The sequence below is a fragment of the Epinephelus fuscoguttatus genome, linkage group LG14, assembly GCF_011397635.1.
Source record: "Epinephelus fuscoguttatus linkage group LG14, E.fuscoguttatus.final_Chr_v1".
NCBI lineage: Eukaryota > Metazoa > Chordata > Actinopteri > Perciformes > Serranidae > Epinephelus > Epinephelus fuscoguttatus.
Window position 1 is genome coordinate 7,367,218 of NC_064765.1, and position 19,796 is coordinate 7,387,013.

Here is a 19,796-nt window from a genome sequence, read left to right on the forward strand (position 1 = left end):
TAAACACTTGCAGGAGCAGATGACCATATAAAGAAATCTGTCACAAACTGACGTCAGCTTGTCTTGAGAGTTGAAATAATGTTGGAATCAGAGTATTCAGAACAGTCTGAAGCCTGAGGTTTTTATTCATAGGGTTTACTTTAACATATTTTTACCTTATTATTTGACACTATGGCCATATTCAATATGAACATCTGACATTACAACTTTATATTTACTGTATGTCAGAAAATAAGGGAAAAAAATACAGGTTTCCTTTAAGTATTTTCCATCCACAGTTTGTTTCATCTATTCATAATCTTACTTCAACGTTGTGAATGACACCATGTGGACAGGATTGCTCACAGTCTGTCTATATTAGTCAATAGTTTCTGTGCCAAATGCCTACATAATACTGTATGTCTAGTGTTACTAACACATCTCGAAATGAACTTTGGTCAGCAAGATTAAAAAACTGCCTGACTCAACCCTGTCTCTGAGAAATAATGTTTATACACTGCTTAAATGCAACAGCAAATACATTTTGGTGGTAACACAAAGCCGTCAGGATTATGTTTTTATATCAGCATAATGAGAAAATGTATGTTTTTGCAAGACGTTGAAACTTCCCAACAATGTCCCATTCTTACAATATAATAATCAATCATACTGAAGAACTTATCTGTAGGAATTCACAGCATTCAGTTAAGGTTAGGAAAACATGCACAGTGAAGAGACAGGTTGAGTTTTAACAGAAACAACAATCTGAATATAATCCAGGGAAGCAAAACAAATTAATAGCATATAAATAAAATGAGACAGAGTTGCCTGACTGTTGATAGAAACTGCCTTTTACAACTCTCAATCCTAGTCAGCATAGGACAAAAGTCCCCCTTAAAGACACTTCAAATACCTTAATCCCTCCATTCTATATGCACACATCATTTAGCATACACACTATCTCTGAATTCAAAGCCTCAAATATGAAGGACTACTTAAGCCAACCATAAATATGGTCATTAAAACCATCAATGATTCATGTAAGAGCAGACTGAGGGTCTGTCAAGGCTCATATTCAGTTATTAATTTAAGTTAGTTCATGCACTTTTCACTTCCATTTTAATATGAAAAGTTAATTCAGCTGTGGAGGTGTAAAAGTGCTCAGTTTGGCAATTTATGTGAGGTAAAGCTGTAAAATGACCCCAAATATAGCAGTGATGATCAAAATATTGCTGCTGTTTTTAATGTCGGGAGTATTTGCAGTTAAGGAATGATTTGAAAAGGGAGTCTGTGTTTTTTGGGAGCAGAAATAGTTTGCTACAGGGCATAAAGACATTAGCATATCAACTGATGTTGTACAACTTCGGAGGAAACTAAACAAGGTTTGTAGCAAGCAGAACAGCAGCAGATGCTTTGTAATGCACAGAACAGGTGGAGAGGGCGGGAGCAGTGTTCAGCATTCATAAGCAATTAAGAACAATTAGGAAGATGGGTAAATTCCCAGCAGTCAGCAGGAGCTTATGAATGGCACTAAACTGTGAGGGAAAGAGAAACAGTTCCTTCAGTGGCCGTAAAACTCATAAACAAAAAGCAGTTTACCAGATGCAGGCGAGCCAGTGAGCCACCAGTCCAAACACGCAGACCAGCAGGACCAGAACAGCAGCACCGTACTCTAGGTAGTGGTCCAGTTTCCTGGCCACCCGGCCCAGACGCAGCAGGCGGACCACCTTCAGAGAGCTGAACAGACTGCTGATGCCCTGAGGGGAGGAAGGAGGGAGATGAAGGGAGGGAGGGAGGAGACAGAGGAGGATGAGAAATGTGGAGAGGTATATGTAAGGGAAGGTATAGGGAGGAGAAGGAAGAAAAGGGGGAAATGAGTAGAGACAGAGAGAATCGGTCATTACAGGTAAAAGTCAGGTTTTAGTGTAAATAGTGAATGCATTCCTCGGGCATTAACAAACTGTTCGCTGAGCCCAGAGACTTTTAAACACGGTAGACAGAAGTAATTAAAGGGTAAGTTCCATGTTTTACAACCTGGATTCTATTTCCCTGTGTTTTTGTGTCTAACGCCCCATTTCCACCAAACACTTTCGGTACAGCACAGTTCAGTTCAGTTCAGTTCAGTTCAGTTCAGTTCAGTTCAGTACACTTTTTTCCCGTTTCCACAATGAAAAGTTGTGGATGGTACCAATGGAACCATTCCATCCCGTCCCCATGTTTGGTCCCCCCTCTGTTGGGGTACCTAGCACACAGATCTGGTACTAAAAGGTGGAGCTGTGAACACTGCAGTCTGATTGGTCAGTAGAGGACGGTCACTCTGCTCAGGGCTGAGTTGTGGCTGGTTTTGAGGCTCATGTAACCACTGTTCATACTGTGGACTTTTAAGGTGGAACGTTTACTTGTAATGTTACTCAATGCATGAGTTGATGACGTGAATCCATCAGCACACCTTAAATTTCACTGTGACAACTTTGACCATCACTTTAGTTTTTATTGTGTCTCTTAGATGACAGACACTTTTAGTAATGAGTGGATCTGCAAGCGTTTAAAAATATATATTAATTTCGACTGCATTATGTAAACTGTGTATACCCCAATCCTTGAGAGAAAAAAGCATTGTGGAGCGTCGTTCCTGTGGGCTACAGCAACACTAAACCCCTGAGCTTGCCTGAGAAGGACTAAATGTTTACTTGTAATGTTACTCAATGTAAGAGTTGACGACGTGAATCCATCATTCCTGGTGAATTCCTGGTTTTAAAAAAGGATCTTACTCTTTTACAAAAATGTCCATCTCTGTACAGATCCTTTACATAAGTTGTCAGATGCTTAAAATATTAATCAGCCTGTCAGTGGCAAAAACAAACACTTCTATTGGACGTAAATTGACGGTGCCAAATGTCTCAAATGGTTACGTTGCAGCCTGTTTCGCTGCTCCCAGCTCCGGCCCTCCTCGCTCAGTACTGGACCAGTTAAAAAAATTGTTGTTCCCAGTAATCACTTAGACTCAAACACATGGGAAATAGCGTCCAGTTTGAATAACACTTTAAACCTTTTTGTGCAGTGAGACTTCATAAAGGCTTTTATAAGGAAGGAAAGTACATTGGTGGTAAAGGAATACAATGACAACAACAGTGTTATCAGCTTGTTTTCAGTCCGCCCACAAATTAATAGTTCCTTTTCATAAAGTGCTTTGTATTCATCTTTAAAAAAACAAACACTACCATTATTTGAAATACACAAATGAGTGTCTCTGCACAGACACCTACACACACCGTAAGTAAGAAAGGTGTTAAGATGATCACATCCATACCAGACGCTTCTTGCGCTTTAGCAGGGCTTTTATTTATAAATGGAGCTATTTATGTATTTCATATTTTAAATCATAATTGGAAAGCACTTAGAAACAAAGCTAGAAATTGGCACTATTGCATTCAAAGCCACGCTTCAACATCCATCAAAATTGTTTCTCAATAATGAAATTAATTTTGTCCATCTTACGCAGCTCTAAGCTCAAGAGGAAGCCAGAAAAGGTCTCTGCAAAAACTGAGAAAATAAACACAGTAAAGTTCTTAATCTAAACTTATCTTTCAAAACACTATTCGGGAGTTAAGTTATTAAAGCCATGAACCGTCTTCAGCCTTAAGTAAATAAATAGGCACATTTACATTTAATGAATGTGACATTTTTGTTTCTGTATTGGCCAGAAAAGTGAAACCTAAAGTCTTTCTCCAGAGTCAGATCAGTGTCAGTGGTCTGGTATGAGGACATTTCATGTTATGAGCACACAAATATTCACTTGGCACAGGTCACTTTAAAAGGGTACGATTGGGAGTATACGCACTGAGACCAAACGTGTCTTTAAACTTGTTTCCTTTAGCAGGTGCCAACATGTTGTTGACTGGATCACAAAGTGAATTCCAGTCTTTTGAACCTGACTTGTTTGGACTTCCAAGCCCCACAAACACTTTTAAATAGGCTTGATACACACACACACACACACACACACACAATCACGGTTGCCAGTGTTGCTATGCTTTCCTGCAATCTACAACTATTGTGTTACTAAACGGCCAGATTGTACAGATAGCTCTCTAAATGGTGCCAAGACTACCCCACTTTAACACCATGCTAACAAGGTTTGCATGATGCGACGATACACACCATGGGAGAACTGTAATTTGTCTACATTTGGAGGTTTTGCTGCTGATTCTACGGAGGTATCCATCCTTTTAATTCTCAGGTTGTATGAGGCCATTGTGAGCAAACTGCAAACACAACCTGCCTCCAACAAAAAGCACGGCTCAAAGTGCAATTTATGGCCCCTAATAAAGCCACCCACATTAAAGTGCAATGTTCTGTGTCCACTATGTTTTAATCACATTTGGGAGCAAAAACAAGCAAATGTGTTGCCTCAAATAACAACAAGTTGTTTTAGTTTTGCAGTCGTGTTTTATGCACAAAGACTCCTAGAAAGAAAGGAGAATGTGGACAAATGTAACAGGTTTATATCACCTTTATGTCTCTCTGGTCATTGTTTATTTTTGACCGAGAGGACCTACAAACACCAGGAGTAGTGTTGAAGTTCAGAGACCCTCCTATGTCATCCTTTTACCCATTCCCTACTCCCATTTTGTCCAGTTCCCCTGCAGGAGAAGTGGGTGTAACTTCTTTTGGTCTATTTATTATCCTAATCCATCCCAGTATTTCTCTATTTTTGTTTATATTTTTGTTTCCTCTAGTGTTATAACAGCCATTGATTTTATTTTATTTCAACCGGTCCATTTACTGATTTCAATCAACTGGCACCTAAAAATAGTTCTTTTAAGAGTGAGAGCTACTTTAAGTATTTACGCTCGAGATGTCACGCCTCAGCAAACCCATCAAATTACACTTACAGTTTACATGCATGTCTGTGATAACATGGATGCTTCACACACATCTTCCCCAGCAGCACTGAAGATCTATATAATCAACACAATTTCAAGATTAGTGTCACCAATTCAGTGGCCAGAAAGGTTTTGCAGAATATTATGATGTAACAGTGAAGTTAACCTCGGACCTTTTGGATATTATATGTCATCACTTCATCATTTTATGCTGTTAGACATTTGTGTGAAATTTTGTCATAACTAGTGTTTGATTGCTGAGTTATATCCAAAGACATGTTTGGTGAGGTCACAGTAACCTTTGACCAACGAGTTCTAATCAGTTAATAAGTGGACATTTGTGCCAAATTTGAAGACATTTCCTCAAAGCGTTCTTGAGATATCATGTTCACAAGAATGAAACACACAAGCTCACAGTGACCTTGACTTTTGACCAATGAATTCTGATCAGTTCATTCTAAATTCAAAGTGGATGTTTGTGCCAAATTTGAAGAAATTTCCATAAGTTTTTTTTTTTTTTTTAGATTAGGGATGCACAATATTGGATTTTTTGCGGACATCTGATATGCCAAAATATAACAACTCATTTGGCTGATAACCGATACTGATATCGATATATCCACTCTTTTCCCCACCTAATTTTAGTAATCATCAAGTCTCTTCTATGGTGGAATTAACATCATATTCTACATGCATACTCTTATCATGATGGCCAATTGTGCACATAAGAAAAAGCATGTTGGCCAATAGTAGTCCTATTTTGAAGTCGATATCGGCCGATACAGATGACGTGCTGATATTACCGTGCATCCCTACTTGAGATTTGCTTTCACAAGAATGAGACAGACAAGGTCACAGTGACCTTGATCTTTGACCACCAAATTCTAATCCATTCATCCTTGATTCAAAGTGGATGTTTGTGATAAATTTAAAGAAGTTTCCTCAAGGTGTTCTTGAGATATTGTGTTCACAATAATGAGATGAAAGCAAGGTCAAAGTGACCTTGACCTTTGACCAACAAATCAGTTCATCAGTTCTAATCAGTTCATCCTTAAGTCCAAGTGACATTTGTGCCAAAGTTAAAGAAATTCCCTTTAGGTGTTCTTGAGATATCGCGTTCACGAAAATGGGACAGCCACGACTATTACCGGCACGGAGGCATACAACTCCTACTCAGAAATCCAGTATCAGCCAAGCTCTAGCAGTAACTTGCATAAACACAAATATAATTTTAATGCACAACACCACAAAGCCTTGCCAAACACTATCGGTAGTCTGAGAACAAATTCAGTGCATTATTTTTCTGCCCCAGTCTAGCTGACCTATGTCCTCCAAAGGGCCTGGTTCATCATATTCTCTTCTACTCCACAATCTTCACCACGCATATACAGCTGAGAAAGAGGCTCAAAATAAACAAGAGTGATTGTTTTTAACCACAGGAGCAGCAGCCAGGACCCGGAGGCGTCGGCACGCACTGCACGATCCGTTTGAACACAATTAACGAAGCTGAGTGTTTGGAGCAGCCGTGGCCGACACTGTACAACCTGAAGCTAAATATATTTACCAACACTAAAAAAAATACAAGAATCTCCTCATTTTGGAGCATAGGAAGAAAAACAAGTAGATGAAAGCCAGCAGGGTTATCTAATGATGTAGGCTATGATGTACTGTAATTAAGTAGGAGGCCGCTGAGTCCGAGGCGAGCTGCTCTCACCTCCATCCTGACATTTACTTCCACCCTCAACCTCTCCACCTTCAGCTGCAAACCAGCCCCATCCAGCCACTGACCTTATTTTAACCCCAGTAATAGTCCTGAGCTGCTCTCCTCTGCTCCATATTCAGACATGATTTCACTCTGTGGTTTAAAAAGTCTGACAGTGTTCAGTTTCCACGATAGCAAGACTGATATTCAGTGTCCTGACTTTGTTTCGCACTATTCAGCATCTTTCTCAAGATTACGCCCTCTTCTAACCATAGCCTCTGTTCCTCTAGTTTCTGTAACTCACTGGGTTTTCTCATCCGTCTTAATGAAAAGCTAAAACATGCTCCCAGGGTTGTCTGTCCATTTTCAAAGATACATTCTACTGCACTGCACAGTAAAACTCAAATAACACGTAGATATAACAATTATTTGTAAGCATTTAAAAGCTACAGCTTCTATGAGGCTTTGACAGCAAGCATATGAATGGAACAGTTCTACAAACAGCTAAAAGAGGAATTATGCTGAGGTAGTTTGAGAAGATTTGTTTGAACATCCTGCTGAAAAGAACTGCAAACCTGTTACCACCCTCTATCAGACCCGTAACAGGTGTATTTATTGTTCAAGGATACACTTTTGATAGCATATCTATTTAAATAAAACTAGACTTACTGCAAGTCGTATGCCTCTACCCACCTAACACATTCTCACTCCGACTTTGTCACATATTTTGGTTTGGTCATGGACTTTCCATGTCCAGCTACAACGTGAAAGGTATCCTGGGTGTGTTTTATTTAAAATTAAAATTAAATTAACCATTTACATATAGTCTCTATCAAAATAAACGCACTATGTCAATACAACAAGGCAAATTAACGTTTTTTTACTCCAACAACTAACAAACGTGGTTGGGTTTAGGAAAAAAGAACAGGGTTTGTTGGACTCATCCACCACCCCTCCCATCCACCTTACACGGACTTTTGCCGCCTTAACTTTTGTTCTTGTCTCACCACATTTTTCTCTGGCGTCGCTGAGCACCATTAAACTAACACAGAACGGCTCATATTATTCCAACATTTAAGGACGGCTTTTTTCAACAGTGTCTGATGCCACAAGTCACCTTGACCACCAAATGTTTCTGCTTGAGTCTGAGTGGACCTTTGTGCCAAATTTGTGGAAATTCCCTCAAGCCCTTCTTGAGTTATCACATTCACAAGAATCAAACGGATGAGGTCAGGGTGACTTTGACAACCAACTCTAATAATTTCCTGCGTAAGTCCAAGTGGATGTTTGTGCCATATTTGAGAAAATACCCTCAAGGCATTCTTGAGATATCGCGTTCACAAGAATTAAACGGATGAGATCACAGTGACCTTTGACCACTGAACTCTGATCAGTTCCTGCTTGAGTTTGAGATAAAGTATAAAGTATTTCTGACTGAGTCCCTGTGGACATTTGTGCCAAAGAGTGCATTGTTGCACACCACGCAAACTAATTTCCTCTGTTTGAGAATCTGTCTGTAAAAGCTCGTAGAGCAGCATTCTCAGTGATCACATTAGTAAACAGCCGAGGTCTGCCATGAGATATTTACCACACTACATTAACAGAACATTTACTTCACACAGTCACAACACTGGTGTTGGCAGTGATCTGAAAACTAAACAAATTGACAAGTGCTCCTTGGATTCAGACGAGGGAGACTTGTTGACTGGAGTCTTTCCAGTGAGATTATGGGGTCAAGTACTTTAAATTCGCCTGATTGGAAGTAATTTAGCAGTTAATCATTGTGTGATAATGAAAGCCAATTTTGTTGGGAACTGAAGTTACTTTGAAGCTGCCTGTCTGGGTTTTAAAAAGCCAATTACTGTATACTTAACCAATTAAACAAAATAAACTTTAAAAATATCTATTAAACATCCTATCAGTATACAGGGCTTTGTTCAAACTGCCAGGCCAAAGCCATCTTTTGGTGTATCTAGATTATATACAGATTGATCTTACAAAGTCTGGACAGTGAAAAAAAAGAAAAGAAAAGAAATGCAGATCAGATCCAAAACGCATTTGGGGGTAGACTGAACAGTCGGCAGAAAAAAATGTTGGTATTGTCTGTTCTGCAAACCACGAATACATTACATTTGTAGGTCTCATATCATATCAACGTTTCTAAAGCAATGCAGTACATGAGCTGATTTTGTCATTGAGAGGTGGAAGGAATGGTGGATGGTCACCTAAGTGAGACACCTGCTAAGCTGCAGACCACTGTTCAAGACCAACAAACAACAAAACTGGTTGTTGTTAGCGAGTCATCGCAGTGTTCCAGTGTATTTTAAGCCAGCAAACATGGGTATTTGTTAGTGACCTGTTGCTGTTTCCACTGAGCATGGTGCCACAAAATAAGTGGCAGTTATTTTTTATTGAGCCAAAGCTGCATTTTCAGGCAGCTGTTTTTTTATTGAGACATCGCTTCATTTTCAGCTGGGACTGGGCTTCCAAAAGCAGGTATTTTAAGTCAAAACATGATCTTTTCCTGACCTTAACCAAGTGTTTTTTGTTTCAGCGTAATCCGCGACATGATGACGTACAAATGTAAGTTATCTATAAATGGGATTTCTACAGAGACGCCTCAGTCTGGACGCTCAAATCAGATTTCAAAGTGTGTTACGTTTCACTCCCAGTGCGACACACAATGACGTTATATCCAGAATGACACAGGTGCTGAGCCGCCGAGTGTTACAGAGGACTACATAGAGAACAACAGTTTTTGGACAGTCGCTGGTTGATTAATTGATCGTTGATGGGACTGTTTGGGGGGTGAAATGATGGACCTCCATTTCTCATACTTCTGCATTGGAAAGCTGTGTCACCAGCGTAGCTACGTTGTTACTGAGGCCTGAGTCGTTACCACAGCATCCCATGCAGATCGGTTGGTGATGTCTTGACACACAAATCTGAACTGATTACTTGCAAATAACAGCGTGGACATTCAGTCCATTAATAAAGATCTGACTTGAGAAACCAACCCAGTTTACCAGCAGTCTGAACGTAGCGTCGGACCAGGTGTCAGTGTCTGTGTAGCTACGCTGGTGACGTGGCCTCCAAACCCTAAAGCATGAGAAAAGGAGATCCATTATTTCGTCCTACAAGCAATTGTGCTGTCAAGTCGTGGTTCAGAATGACCCCAGACAAACTCAGTAACAGAGGTGGCTGGTATACACTGTGATATTGTGCTGCAGTCATGGCAGGCTTCACTGTGCAGCAAATGATGCTTCTGAAAACACTGAAATCTGATTTGAGTGGCCAGAGCAGCCAGACAGAGACATATACGTATGTAAGTCCAGTTTCAAAACACTTCAGAATGTGGTTTGGATCTGAAAAATAACTTTTCATGTTTTTCTTGCTGTCCAACTTTTCTAAAATAAATCTGGACATGCCAAAAAACAGTTTTGAGCTGGCAGTCTGAACAAGCCCTGAGCCTCCTCTCCTGTCAAAGCCAACATGTGAGCTGTTTCACATCCCAGCCCCCCTCTCAGGCCCAGTTCTTGTCACAACAGCAGTCCTGGTGTCAGCAATTACAGTACCTGCTGTACCACAAATAAAAAAACATGGCAAACACTGGAGATTTGTCGAAGAATCTGTTATTTTCCTTGAGAAAAGTTCCCAGTGACCTGGCCTGGTTTTCACCTCCACAGGACTCAGGAGGTCTTGGCTGCACCTTCACCTCAGCTCACACTCCTGATGGCACAAACCCAGCCAGCCCTCCCTGCCTCTCTCCAGCTACAGCTTCAAAGGCCTCCGCTGGGACTCGGACGGTTCCCAGCTCATATGTAAATGCCTCTAAATTAAGTAGCCACAGGACAGAGCAACACAGATGAAAAGAGCATGAGTCAAGAGCGAGCAATGCATGTAGAATCATGTCTCATAAGCACCTGTTTATCCAAACAGAGCCTGGAGAAGTGAGACAGCATATAGACGGAGATTACGTGTCCGCAGGGAAGCTCTTTTCACAGCGCCGGCTCTTTCTCTCATTATTTTCTAAGCAGAGGACGCACTGTTGCATGTTCCTGACAACACAGGGAGCTTAACGCATTTTCAGCGCTCAATCCGGTGCGCATTAAAAATTTAAAACGTCCCAGCTTTTAGCAAAAGAGCGCCATGCTTCAATTGAGTTTTCAATTGTCACCCTCCACCAAAGGCAGAACCTTCCCCAAGCTGCCAAAGCTGTAAAGTAAAGGTGCTTTTTGTACAATTTTTAATCCTGTCAACATTTGAAACATGAGGATAAACGTCAAACTGAATATGTTTTTGATAGTTTAGTTCCACACAATACATTTGGCTTAATAGCTTTTGTATATCTCCCTTTGACACATGAAAGACATACAATATAAACTATCTGTGGGGATTAGTAGAGTTAGGCAATCAGCAACTGACTGTAATATGTTCAACCAAAAGAGCAGCAACGAAAGAGAGTTTTGTTTTTAACTAGTTTCTCTTCATCTCTCTGTCTTCTCCACACTCCAGACCATCTTTCCTTCATACACATTTCCTTCCATTCTTCTATTTTATGCCATTACCCATCTATTCATCTCTCATTTAATAGGTATTTTACACAGCAGACATTTGGACCTGTCACAGCAGGAAAAGCACAGGTGCAACTAAAAACATTAACAATGACGCTGTTCTATTCTAATGTCCCAGTAAACCAATGACAGTGGGCCAGCATGCATAACACCAGTTTGCACTGGTATTATGCACATATGGGCCCAGTTGTCCAAAAAGTTTGATTTGGACTGAACTCATTCACATTTGTAAATCCCATGTTTTGCCATCCAGGATCAGCTAATCCATTTCACTTCTGTGCCGTTTTTTTTAAAGCAACACAGTATTGGATCACCCTGATCCAGACATAAACTTTTCAAGATTACTTAATCTAGATAGCCACTGCTCTAAATAGGAGTACATATCACAATGTGGGCTACACCCTATGTCAACAATAACTGCCTTTTTTTGGGTCTTCGGCATTTCTGTGTCTCTGCATTGTTTTTGCAGCCGGGGACGTTGTTGACACTTTGCGGACACTTTCTACCACCAGAAACCCCCAATTAAGCCTCTAAACACAACCAGACATGTTCCTACAGGAATGATGATCGGAAATCAGGGCAAAATGAGCAACATCAACAACAGAGATTACATGTTTCCCTGACATTAGCCTGTAGCTACATGTAGCAGTGTACTTGCAGCCATGGAATGACTGTGATGGAATATAGCAGCACTTTCTAATAGGAAATATCACCAATAAAACCTACATCAATATCCACACAATTGGACATGTTCCAGCAAGAATATTTTAGAAATCAGGGAGAAATGACCAACATCAGCAACCAAGATTACACGATTTTCTGATGTTAGCATGTAGCTACATGTAGCAGTGTACCTGCAGCCATGGAATGACTGTAATGGAGTATAGCAGCACTTTCTACTCTGAAAAATCACAAATAAAACCTGAACCAAAATCTTCACAACTGGACAAGTTCCAGAAGGATTATTATCCGAAATTAGGGAGAAGCCCCCAACATCAGCAACCATGATTACATGCTTCCCTGATGTTGGCATGTAGCTACATGTAGCAGTGCAGGTAATGTCACAATCTGATGTCAGCTTGTCTCAAAAGTAGAAAAAAAAGGTTGGGAACAACATTTAGAACGGTCTAAAGCCTGAGGTCTTTGCTAAAGGGATTACCTTCCATATGTTTACCTCATTATTTGAAACTTTGGCCATGTTTGACAGAAAATAAGGAACAGCCCAACAGGCCCCCTTTAGAGTTCATCATAACTGCTGAAAGTCAGTGCCAACACAGACGGGAAATACGACAAAGTTAGTGCACCATCTGAAATGTCATTGCTCAGGAGCACACGCAGAGTTCAAGCTCTAAAAGTTGCAAACACCAGCAATTAGACCCATCCACTGGAAAGAACAGCAAAGCAACAAAACTTCTCTTCTTTTCTGGTGTTGTACTCCATGACACAAACAACAAACAAAACCAACAGATATAAAGACTTCAGAAATGCTGCTGCTTTTTTAAATTGCAAGAGACACTAAAAAAATTTAACCTGAACAGAAATATTGTCTTGATTCACCTTCAATCCCTCGTGTCGCCACTCTGCTATTCTACAGTTCCACTTTTTTAATCATTTATTTTCACCAGACAATCCCTCTTTAAGATTTTATTAAGCCAGCGCTCTCATCCATAGCAACTCCATCCTTCTTTTCATCTCTATATCATTTCATCTTCCCTCCAGCCACCAATCTTTACTTCACTTTTACCTTTATGTCATTCAACAGACACATTCAACTCCACCTTTCCTCTTCTTCTTCCTCCCTCTCTCTGAGTTACCATGCAGAGTGTATATCCCACCCCCGACTGCACGATGCACAGCTTCCTCCCGGCACTGTCAGCTTGGCCGGTTATGGCGGTGGCAACATGCACGCCACGCAGAAAGGTCATCCTGGATTAGACCTTTCTGAGCCGCCGCGGCGCCTGCAGATGCATCCTGTGAGCTCCCATCGGCCTGTCAGGCTCCTCAGTGACAGCAGGTGGCTTCAGGACCCGTGGGGGGTTCCTCCCTGCCTGACTCCAACCCAAGCAGTCCCCCAAACCCCCAACCTCAACACACAAACACAAACGTACACTGACTTTTCACACCATCTCTGCTGCAACGTGACAAAGCAGCAACACAATTCCCCATAAGAATCTTACATCATTTTCTTGTTGTTTTACAGCCACTGCCGGACTACTTCAGTGGTGTTGTTGATGTAACTGCTGACCTGTATGTGCTGGTGTAGGTGTTGCTGTATCTCCAAAATGTCAACAGGAAGAAACACAGAGAAACAGTCTGTTTTTGTATAATGTGTAGGTCTTCCTCTTATCTTTTGCATTGGATAAGAAAAGATTTTACCTGCAATATTGATAGCTGAGATTTGTGGATGTGCCAACAACACTATAACAGAGTCTAATGGGGTAAACAGCATCAGCAGTCTGACTAACTACTAACAGAAAGGTTCTGACCCTAAGGCCAAACATTACATTAAACCCCATCCTCAACCTGAAGCTCACCACCTGTTGCTGTGTTTCCATTGGCTTTTTAGGCTCCGATTGTAGGTGGTTTGGAGCAACCAATTAGTGTGTTTCCATGAGTTTTTTGGCTCCAATCATAGGTGTTTTGTAGCTACCTGTCAGTGTGTTTCCATTGGGGTTTTCACATCTAATCATGGGTGTTTTTAGCAACCCATCAGTGTTTTTCCATTGGATTTTAGGTTCCAGTCATTAGTGTTTTGTAGCCACTTGTTAGTGTGTTTCTATTGGCTTTTTAGGTTCCAATCGTATGCGGGTTGTAGTGACACATCAGTGTGTTTCCATTAGCTTTTTGGGCTCCAGTCATGGGTGTTTTGTAACCACCTGTCAGTGTGTTGCCATTGGCTTTTTGAGTTCCAGTCATGGGTATTTTGTAGCCACTTGTCAGAGTGTTTCTATTGGCTCTTAGGCTCCAATCATGGGTGTTTTGTAGCCTCCTGTCGGTGTGTTTCCATGAGTTTTTTTTTTGGCTCCAATCATAGATGTTTTGTAGCTACCTGTCAGTGTGTTTTCATTGGGGTTTTCACCTCTCATCATGGGTGTTTTTCACAACCCATCAGTGTTTTTCCATTGGATTTTAGGTTCCAATCATGAGTATTTTGTAGCCTCCTGTTGGTGTGTTTCCATGAGCTTTTTTGGCTCCAATTATAGGTGTTTTGTAGCAACCTGTCTGTATGTTGATCAGCTCTTTAGGCCCAAAATGGGTGTTTTGTAGCAACCAGTCTGCAGGGATGATGCCATGAAAAGCCAGTGTTTTATACCAAGTGATTGCAGCTTTGCTTGCCAGGATTTTGCCCCTACAACCGGGTATTTTAAGCCAAAACATGATCTTTTCCCAACCATAACCAAGGGATTTATGTGCCAAAACCTAACCTCGTGTGTTGTATATAATAATGTTTGAATGTATCTGCTATATAATAAAGTGCAAAAGTAGCACATTTATGGTTTGCAGTAACACACAATGTAAACATATTTCTGGCGACTGGGTTACAAAAACAACAAAATAAGACATAGATTGTACAGAGGTCTGCTTAAATCGAACTGAGGTTAAGATATACATTATAAGTAAGATGAGGAAAACTTTTCTAGTGGAGAGAGGTTATAGTTTGGGCTTGGTAAAGTCATGTATATGTATGTGTTTGTGTGGATGTGGATGTGTGTGTATGTGTGTGAGTTGGCAGTGCCTGCATGTCACAAGCTTGGCAGCATCTTGAAACCTGCATTAAAATACAACTAAAAATACTTTCTGCCGGCTTCAGCCATCAGAGACAGCAACAGGGGAACTGCAATGAGTCTATAATAATCTCTGCCATTTTCTTTCACACTGCACCTTAAGCCACCCACACACTGCCCTCAGTCAGCATCCATCTATTCTTCCAGCGTGCTAATACGGGAAAGCAGCAACAAAAACGTCAATTTAGCAAAGAGGGGAAGAGAGACTCTGACTGTGTCCTCTTTTGTGGCTGGAAATTTACGTGCCATTGATTTCCTCTCAGCTCGTCTGCCCGACTCGCTGCTGTCTGCTGTTTAAGGGACAGCAGCAGAAAACTTTACCCAACAGGGATCTCATCGAATCCATGAGCAACCGGCAGCGAGAAGCCGGAGGACGAGAGACACCTGAACGAAGACACAGTGCCACTCCAGACACCTACTGGAGCATCCACAATTCAATACACTGTTTAGTCTGGTGGAGGACACAGTCGGCCAGCAGCAGGAGAGCACACACAAACACACATGAACCCATGGGGAAGTTATTTAACAGAGAATGTTAAACTGAGACATATGGGCACAATATTGACCTCAAATATAAATATTTAAGCCACAGATGTCACATTTCCGTTTCATAAAAAAATATTTTCTTGGCACACTTTGTTTATGCACTTGGTAATGTTTTCTGTAACTTAAAAGAATATCCCAGGTGGGCAATTATGCCTTAAAGTCCTTCACGGCCTGTTGGATAATGTTCCAGGTTGTAATTTAACTACTTAACATTATACCAGAGCCGTGGGAAACACTGGTGTCTGACTGGCTTAAAGTTGTTAAAAAAGGTACATCAGGACACATAAAAACACAGTTTTGGGCAGCAATTTAAAGGGATAGATCTGATCTTTTTTTAAGTGGGGTTATATGAGGTATGTATCCACTAGAGCACTCACAGAGCGCACACTCACAGAGCGCAGACCTCCACCAAGCAGCTCGGATTTCCCACCATTTTATTATTTTATCCACTTTGCTTCAACCAATCACCACCAAAATTTTATCATCTGTTCCTTGTCCCATTATCAACCTTTCCTGAAAATTTCATCAAAATCCGTTCAGAACTTTTTGAGTTATTTTGCAGAAAAACAGACAAACGCTGGCGAAAACATAACCTCCTTGGCAGAGGTAATGAATTACCTACAGTGGATGACAGTCGGCTGGCCCCCTAGTTTGGGGAAGAAGACAGGAGTGCCACCACAGAAGCGAAGAAATGTGCTACAGCAGCAAAACGTATTTTAGCCACCTGACAAAATCAGTATCAGTTTAAATGTACACTAGATAAGTTTCACTTTCAGTTCAGTGGTGAAAATATTCTGAAAATATCTGAATATTTTCACCACTGAACTGAAAAGTGAAGCTTATCTATGTTTTCTTGAAAGCCAGACTCCATTGTCTAAACAGTAGTTTTACCTCACTGAACACAGAACCTCTTGGTCTACCGCTGCCTCGATCAGTTAGTTTCTTTGTGTATTGTGTGATTTTGGTGTTTTAAGAAGGTTAGTTCAGATTCATGAAAGTCACACAATAACATAAACTAACTTACTGATCGAGGCAGTGTTAGACCAGCAGTTCCTGTGTTCTGCAAGGTAAAATTACTGTTTTTCTCGATGGAGTCTGGTGGCTTTGAGCAGAGCGAACTAATAGCTGTCAGAAAGGGCTGTCTGACAGCAAGGTAAAGCAGAGAGAATATTCCTAATATAGCTTACACTTAATATTGATTTCTTTAGGTAGCTAAAATATGTTTTGCTGCCATCCCTGTCCATAGCAGTAGATGGATTAGCACTCCTGCCTGCTTCTCCGAACTTAGGGTGTGCAGACTGCCATCGACTGTAGGTGATACATGGACTATGGTTAAGTACTTAATACAACCCCACCTCTTAAAATCTGAACTATCCCTTTAACTACTTTTCTTCACTCTTACTCACGGTATATTAAACTGACAATAACCATAGCAGCAATCCTGTCTACAGGGCAAAACATGTCGCTGTGTGGACGTCTTTCACAGTTCCAGAGGAAGACAACAGGATTACACGGAGGGTCTGATCTCCAACCGCCCGACACCCCACCAGATCAACAGACTTCCTGCAGCTATTAAACAGGTTAGACGCTGCACTGAAGGACCATCTCCACAGTGTTAGCACAAGCTAATTAGCAGCAGCAGCTCACATACAACACCAAGCTTTTAAAAGGCTCGACTCTGTTGTTAAACTTATTAATAATAATTTGATTTGATTAGGTCAGAGCTATGGAATATTAAATCAGCCAATTTCTCACCACATCTCAGCCTTTCTTACCTTCAGGTGTACATAAACAACAGGTTATACACTTATTTTTAAGACAGAAAAATGTGAAATTGGTACGGAATTGGTAACCGTATCAGTTATCAGCCATGAGATGCAGGTAATCATTGGTTATCGGTATTGGTTGAAATAATCCATATCGGTGCATCCCTGTATAAAATGGTTGAAATCAGCAAATGTTTAATACTCTCTTTGTTAAATGACCTAAATTATTAATCAATAATCAGAATTGCTGACCAATTTTCTGTCTGCTTGGTGCATCGACTACTGTAAAACCCAACAATATATTTTTTACTTGTGTCAAGTTTTTAGGGGTTACTCAATGACCTGTCATTAGGTGTACCTAAGCTAACCCATACAACTGATATTCAATTGGTCATGGTAAATGATCCCTAAATTAAAACCTACTTCAACTTCCAAAACAAACAAATTAAACTTATCAAAGCCAGAAACCGTCCAAAAAATATTTTTTGTTGCAACTTAAAGAACTGCTAATAACTGTTTTATAAGTTTTCCTGTGTTATGTCGGTCTAAATGTTGTTAAAGACGAGAATAAAATGCTGAAGGAGGTGTGGAGCAATTTTTTGGCATAAAAAAAATAATGCATGTTGAAAATTCAGCTGCAGGCAGCTTAAATAACTGGTATTATTATTATTATTACTGGCATTCAAAAACTCATGTGATTAAGCCCCCAGTTGGCAGACACACAAGCACACACAACACAGTGCTGAACGTCTGTGCACAAAAACACACCCACAGCATGTGTTCAAAAAAATGTTTTTTGGTTTGTTTGTTTTTTATACAACAAATACACACCCACTCATTAACAGATTAAATGTTCTACCATAAAATCAGAGAAATGCAGGAGTACAACATTTGTTCTTTTTCATTTCACAGTCAGTAGATTGGTCCTTCCACTCAGGCTGAGGTCTAATTAATTCAGCGGGAAATCAAGTAGAAAATCACCTCTAATGGACTTGCGGCCATATTGATATAACTCCTCGATATCTGACGGGTGCAAATAGCTGTGAAAAACATGCAAAGCAGGTCTGAATCCTCACACAACCTCACGCAGGAATCAAACAACAGGTTCAGGATCTAAAAACTCTCATACCCAGAGGAACATACATTCATTAACAGCTGCAAAATAATAAGACACCAAATCAACATGCTCTGTTAAAGCTTGTGAAGAGACGCAGTGACATTAGATTTAATTCTGATGAAGGAGGCCAAACAGCTGATGAACAGAGCAGGAAACCATCTTTAACGCCTGATAAACTCACATCATAACCACAACCCATCCTCATTACACTCGGTTCTAATTCAATTCTACATGCTGGCAGATTCAAATACATCCACGTGACCCTACAATGAGGGTATCGACTTTTAAAGCATTTCAATAATTAATTTCAAGCTATTACATGGCCTGCTGAAGGACCACTCGAAAGTTTAGAAATTCCAATTATTCTCCACTTTCACGAGCAAACTGCCATCCATTATCTCAGCCTGAATAAAAACAGAGCACCATCAATTATTAATCAGTAAACTTAATGAGCTTATTAACTAAAAACAGCACCTGCTGTTGTGTCTTACACAAGAAAAACAGCCACACAAGTAGCTTTGTGAGGAGGACACATTAGAGCTTTGAGCTAAATGTAAGGTTGCCACACAATCTGGTTGTTCCGAGATTGTTCTCTCTTTTCAGTGACTGCCCCTGAAAATGAGGACTCTTTCCCAGGACACAAATTGTCACTTTTTTTGGTGAAAATGTTCTTCTAATTTATAATGTCAGAGTTTCAAATAAAACCAGATTCTTCTCTGTTCTTTCCTTTTTACGTTTAGACATCCAAAACCGTGTCTGTAAAGAGGTAAAAATGAGTCGAACACAGCAACAACTGGCCATGTGCCGAAACTTCTTTTTAATGGTAGCAGAAATGTAAAAGTTTGCCTTTTCACCTAGCAACTGCTGCACGGGCTGTCACTGTCTTAGGTAGGCTGTCCAGTCATTTCACATAACTGTGTTAGTAGGCTTCTGTATTACCCACTGTACGGTGAGAGCTTTACGTCTCGTTTCCACTTACATATGTGACTGGTGTTCATAGATTCGCAAAATATACGGATGATGCCTCTAGTGTCCAACGCAGGGAAGTGCATTTCTTTACAGATGGATAGAAACCTGAGAGAAACTACCGGTTCTTGAGGCAAATTACGGACCGAAACATTACGAAGGGAAGGGAAGGCGTTTCGCAGGCACATCGGCTATCACGGAGATTCCCATAGGAATGAATGGACTTTCGGTTGACTCGTCTCTGTACACATACATACGTGGAAACAAGCTGTTACACGCAGAGATTATTTTATTTTGAAAGCCCCTGACCTGATTTCGCAGTTAAGGCCAAAACACACCGGCGCCGTACGATGCGCGTCAAAACAGCCGCCCCCATTATTTTCTATTTACAAACCCACACCGGCGGCAGCTCGACACGCGTTGACGTGCCGCACTGTGGCACTTTACGCTATTGTCCTATTTTTCCAGCGTCGCT

General features: G+C 40.7%; 1 protein-coding gene across 1 annotated transcript in view; it reads right to left on the reverse strand.

Moving 5' to 3' along the window:
- Positions 1–19,796, reverse strand: part of kcnh5b (potassium voltage-gated channel, subfamily H (eag-related), member 5b) — a 254,006-nt gene that overhangs the window by 171,757 nt on the left and 62,453 nt on the right. The window contains exon 7 of the mRNA XM_049596619.1: positions 1,579–1,736. Within this exon, the coding sequence (XP_049452576.1) occupies positions 1,579–1,736 (158 nt within the window). The remainder of the gene's footprint in view (positions 1–1,578; positions 1,737–19,796) is intronic.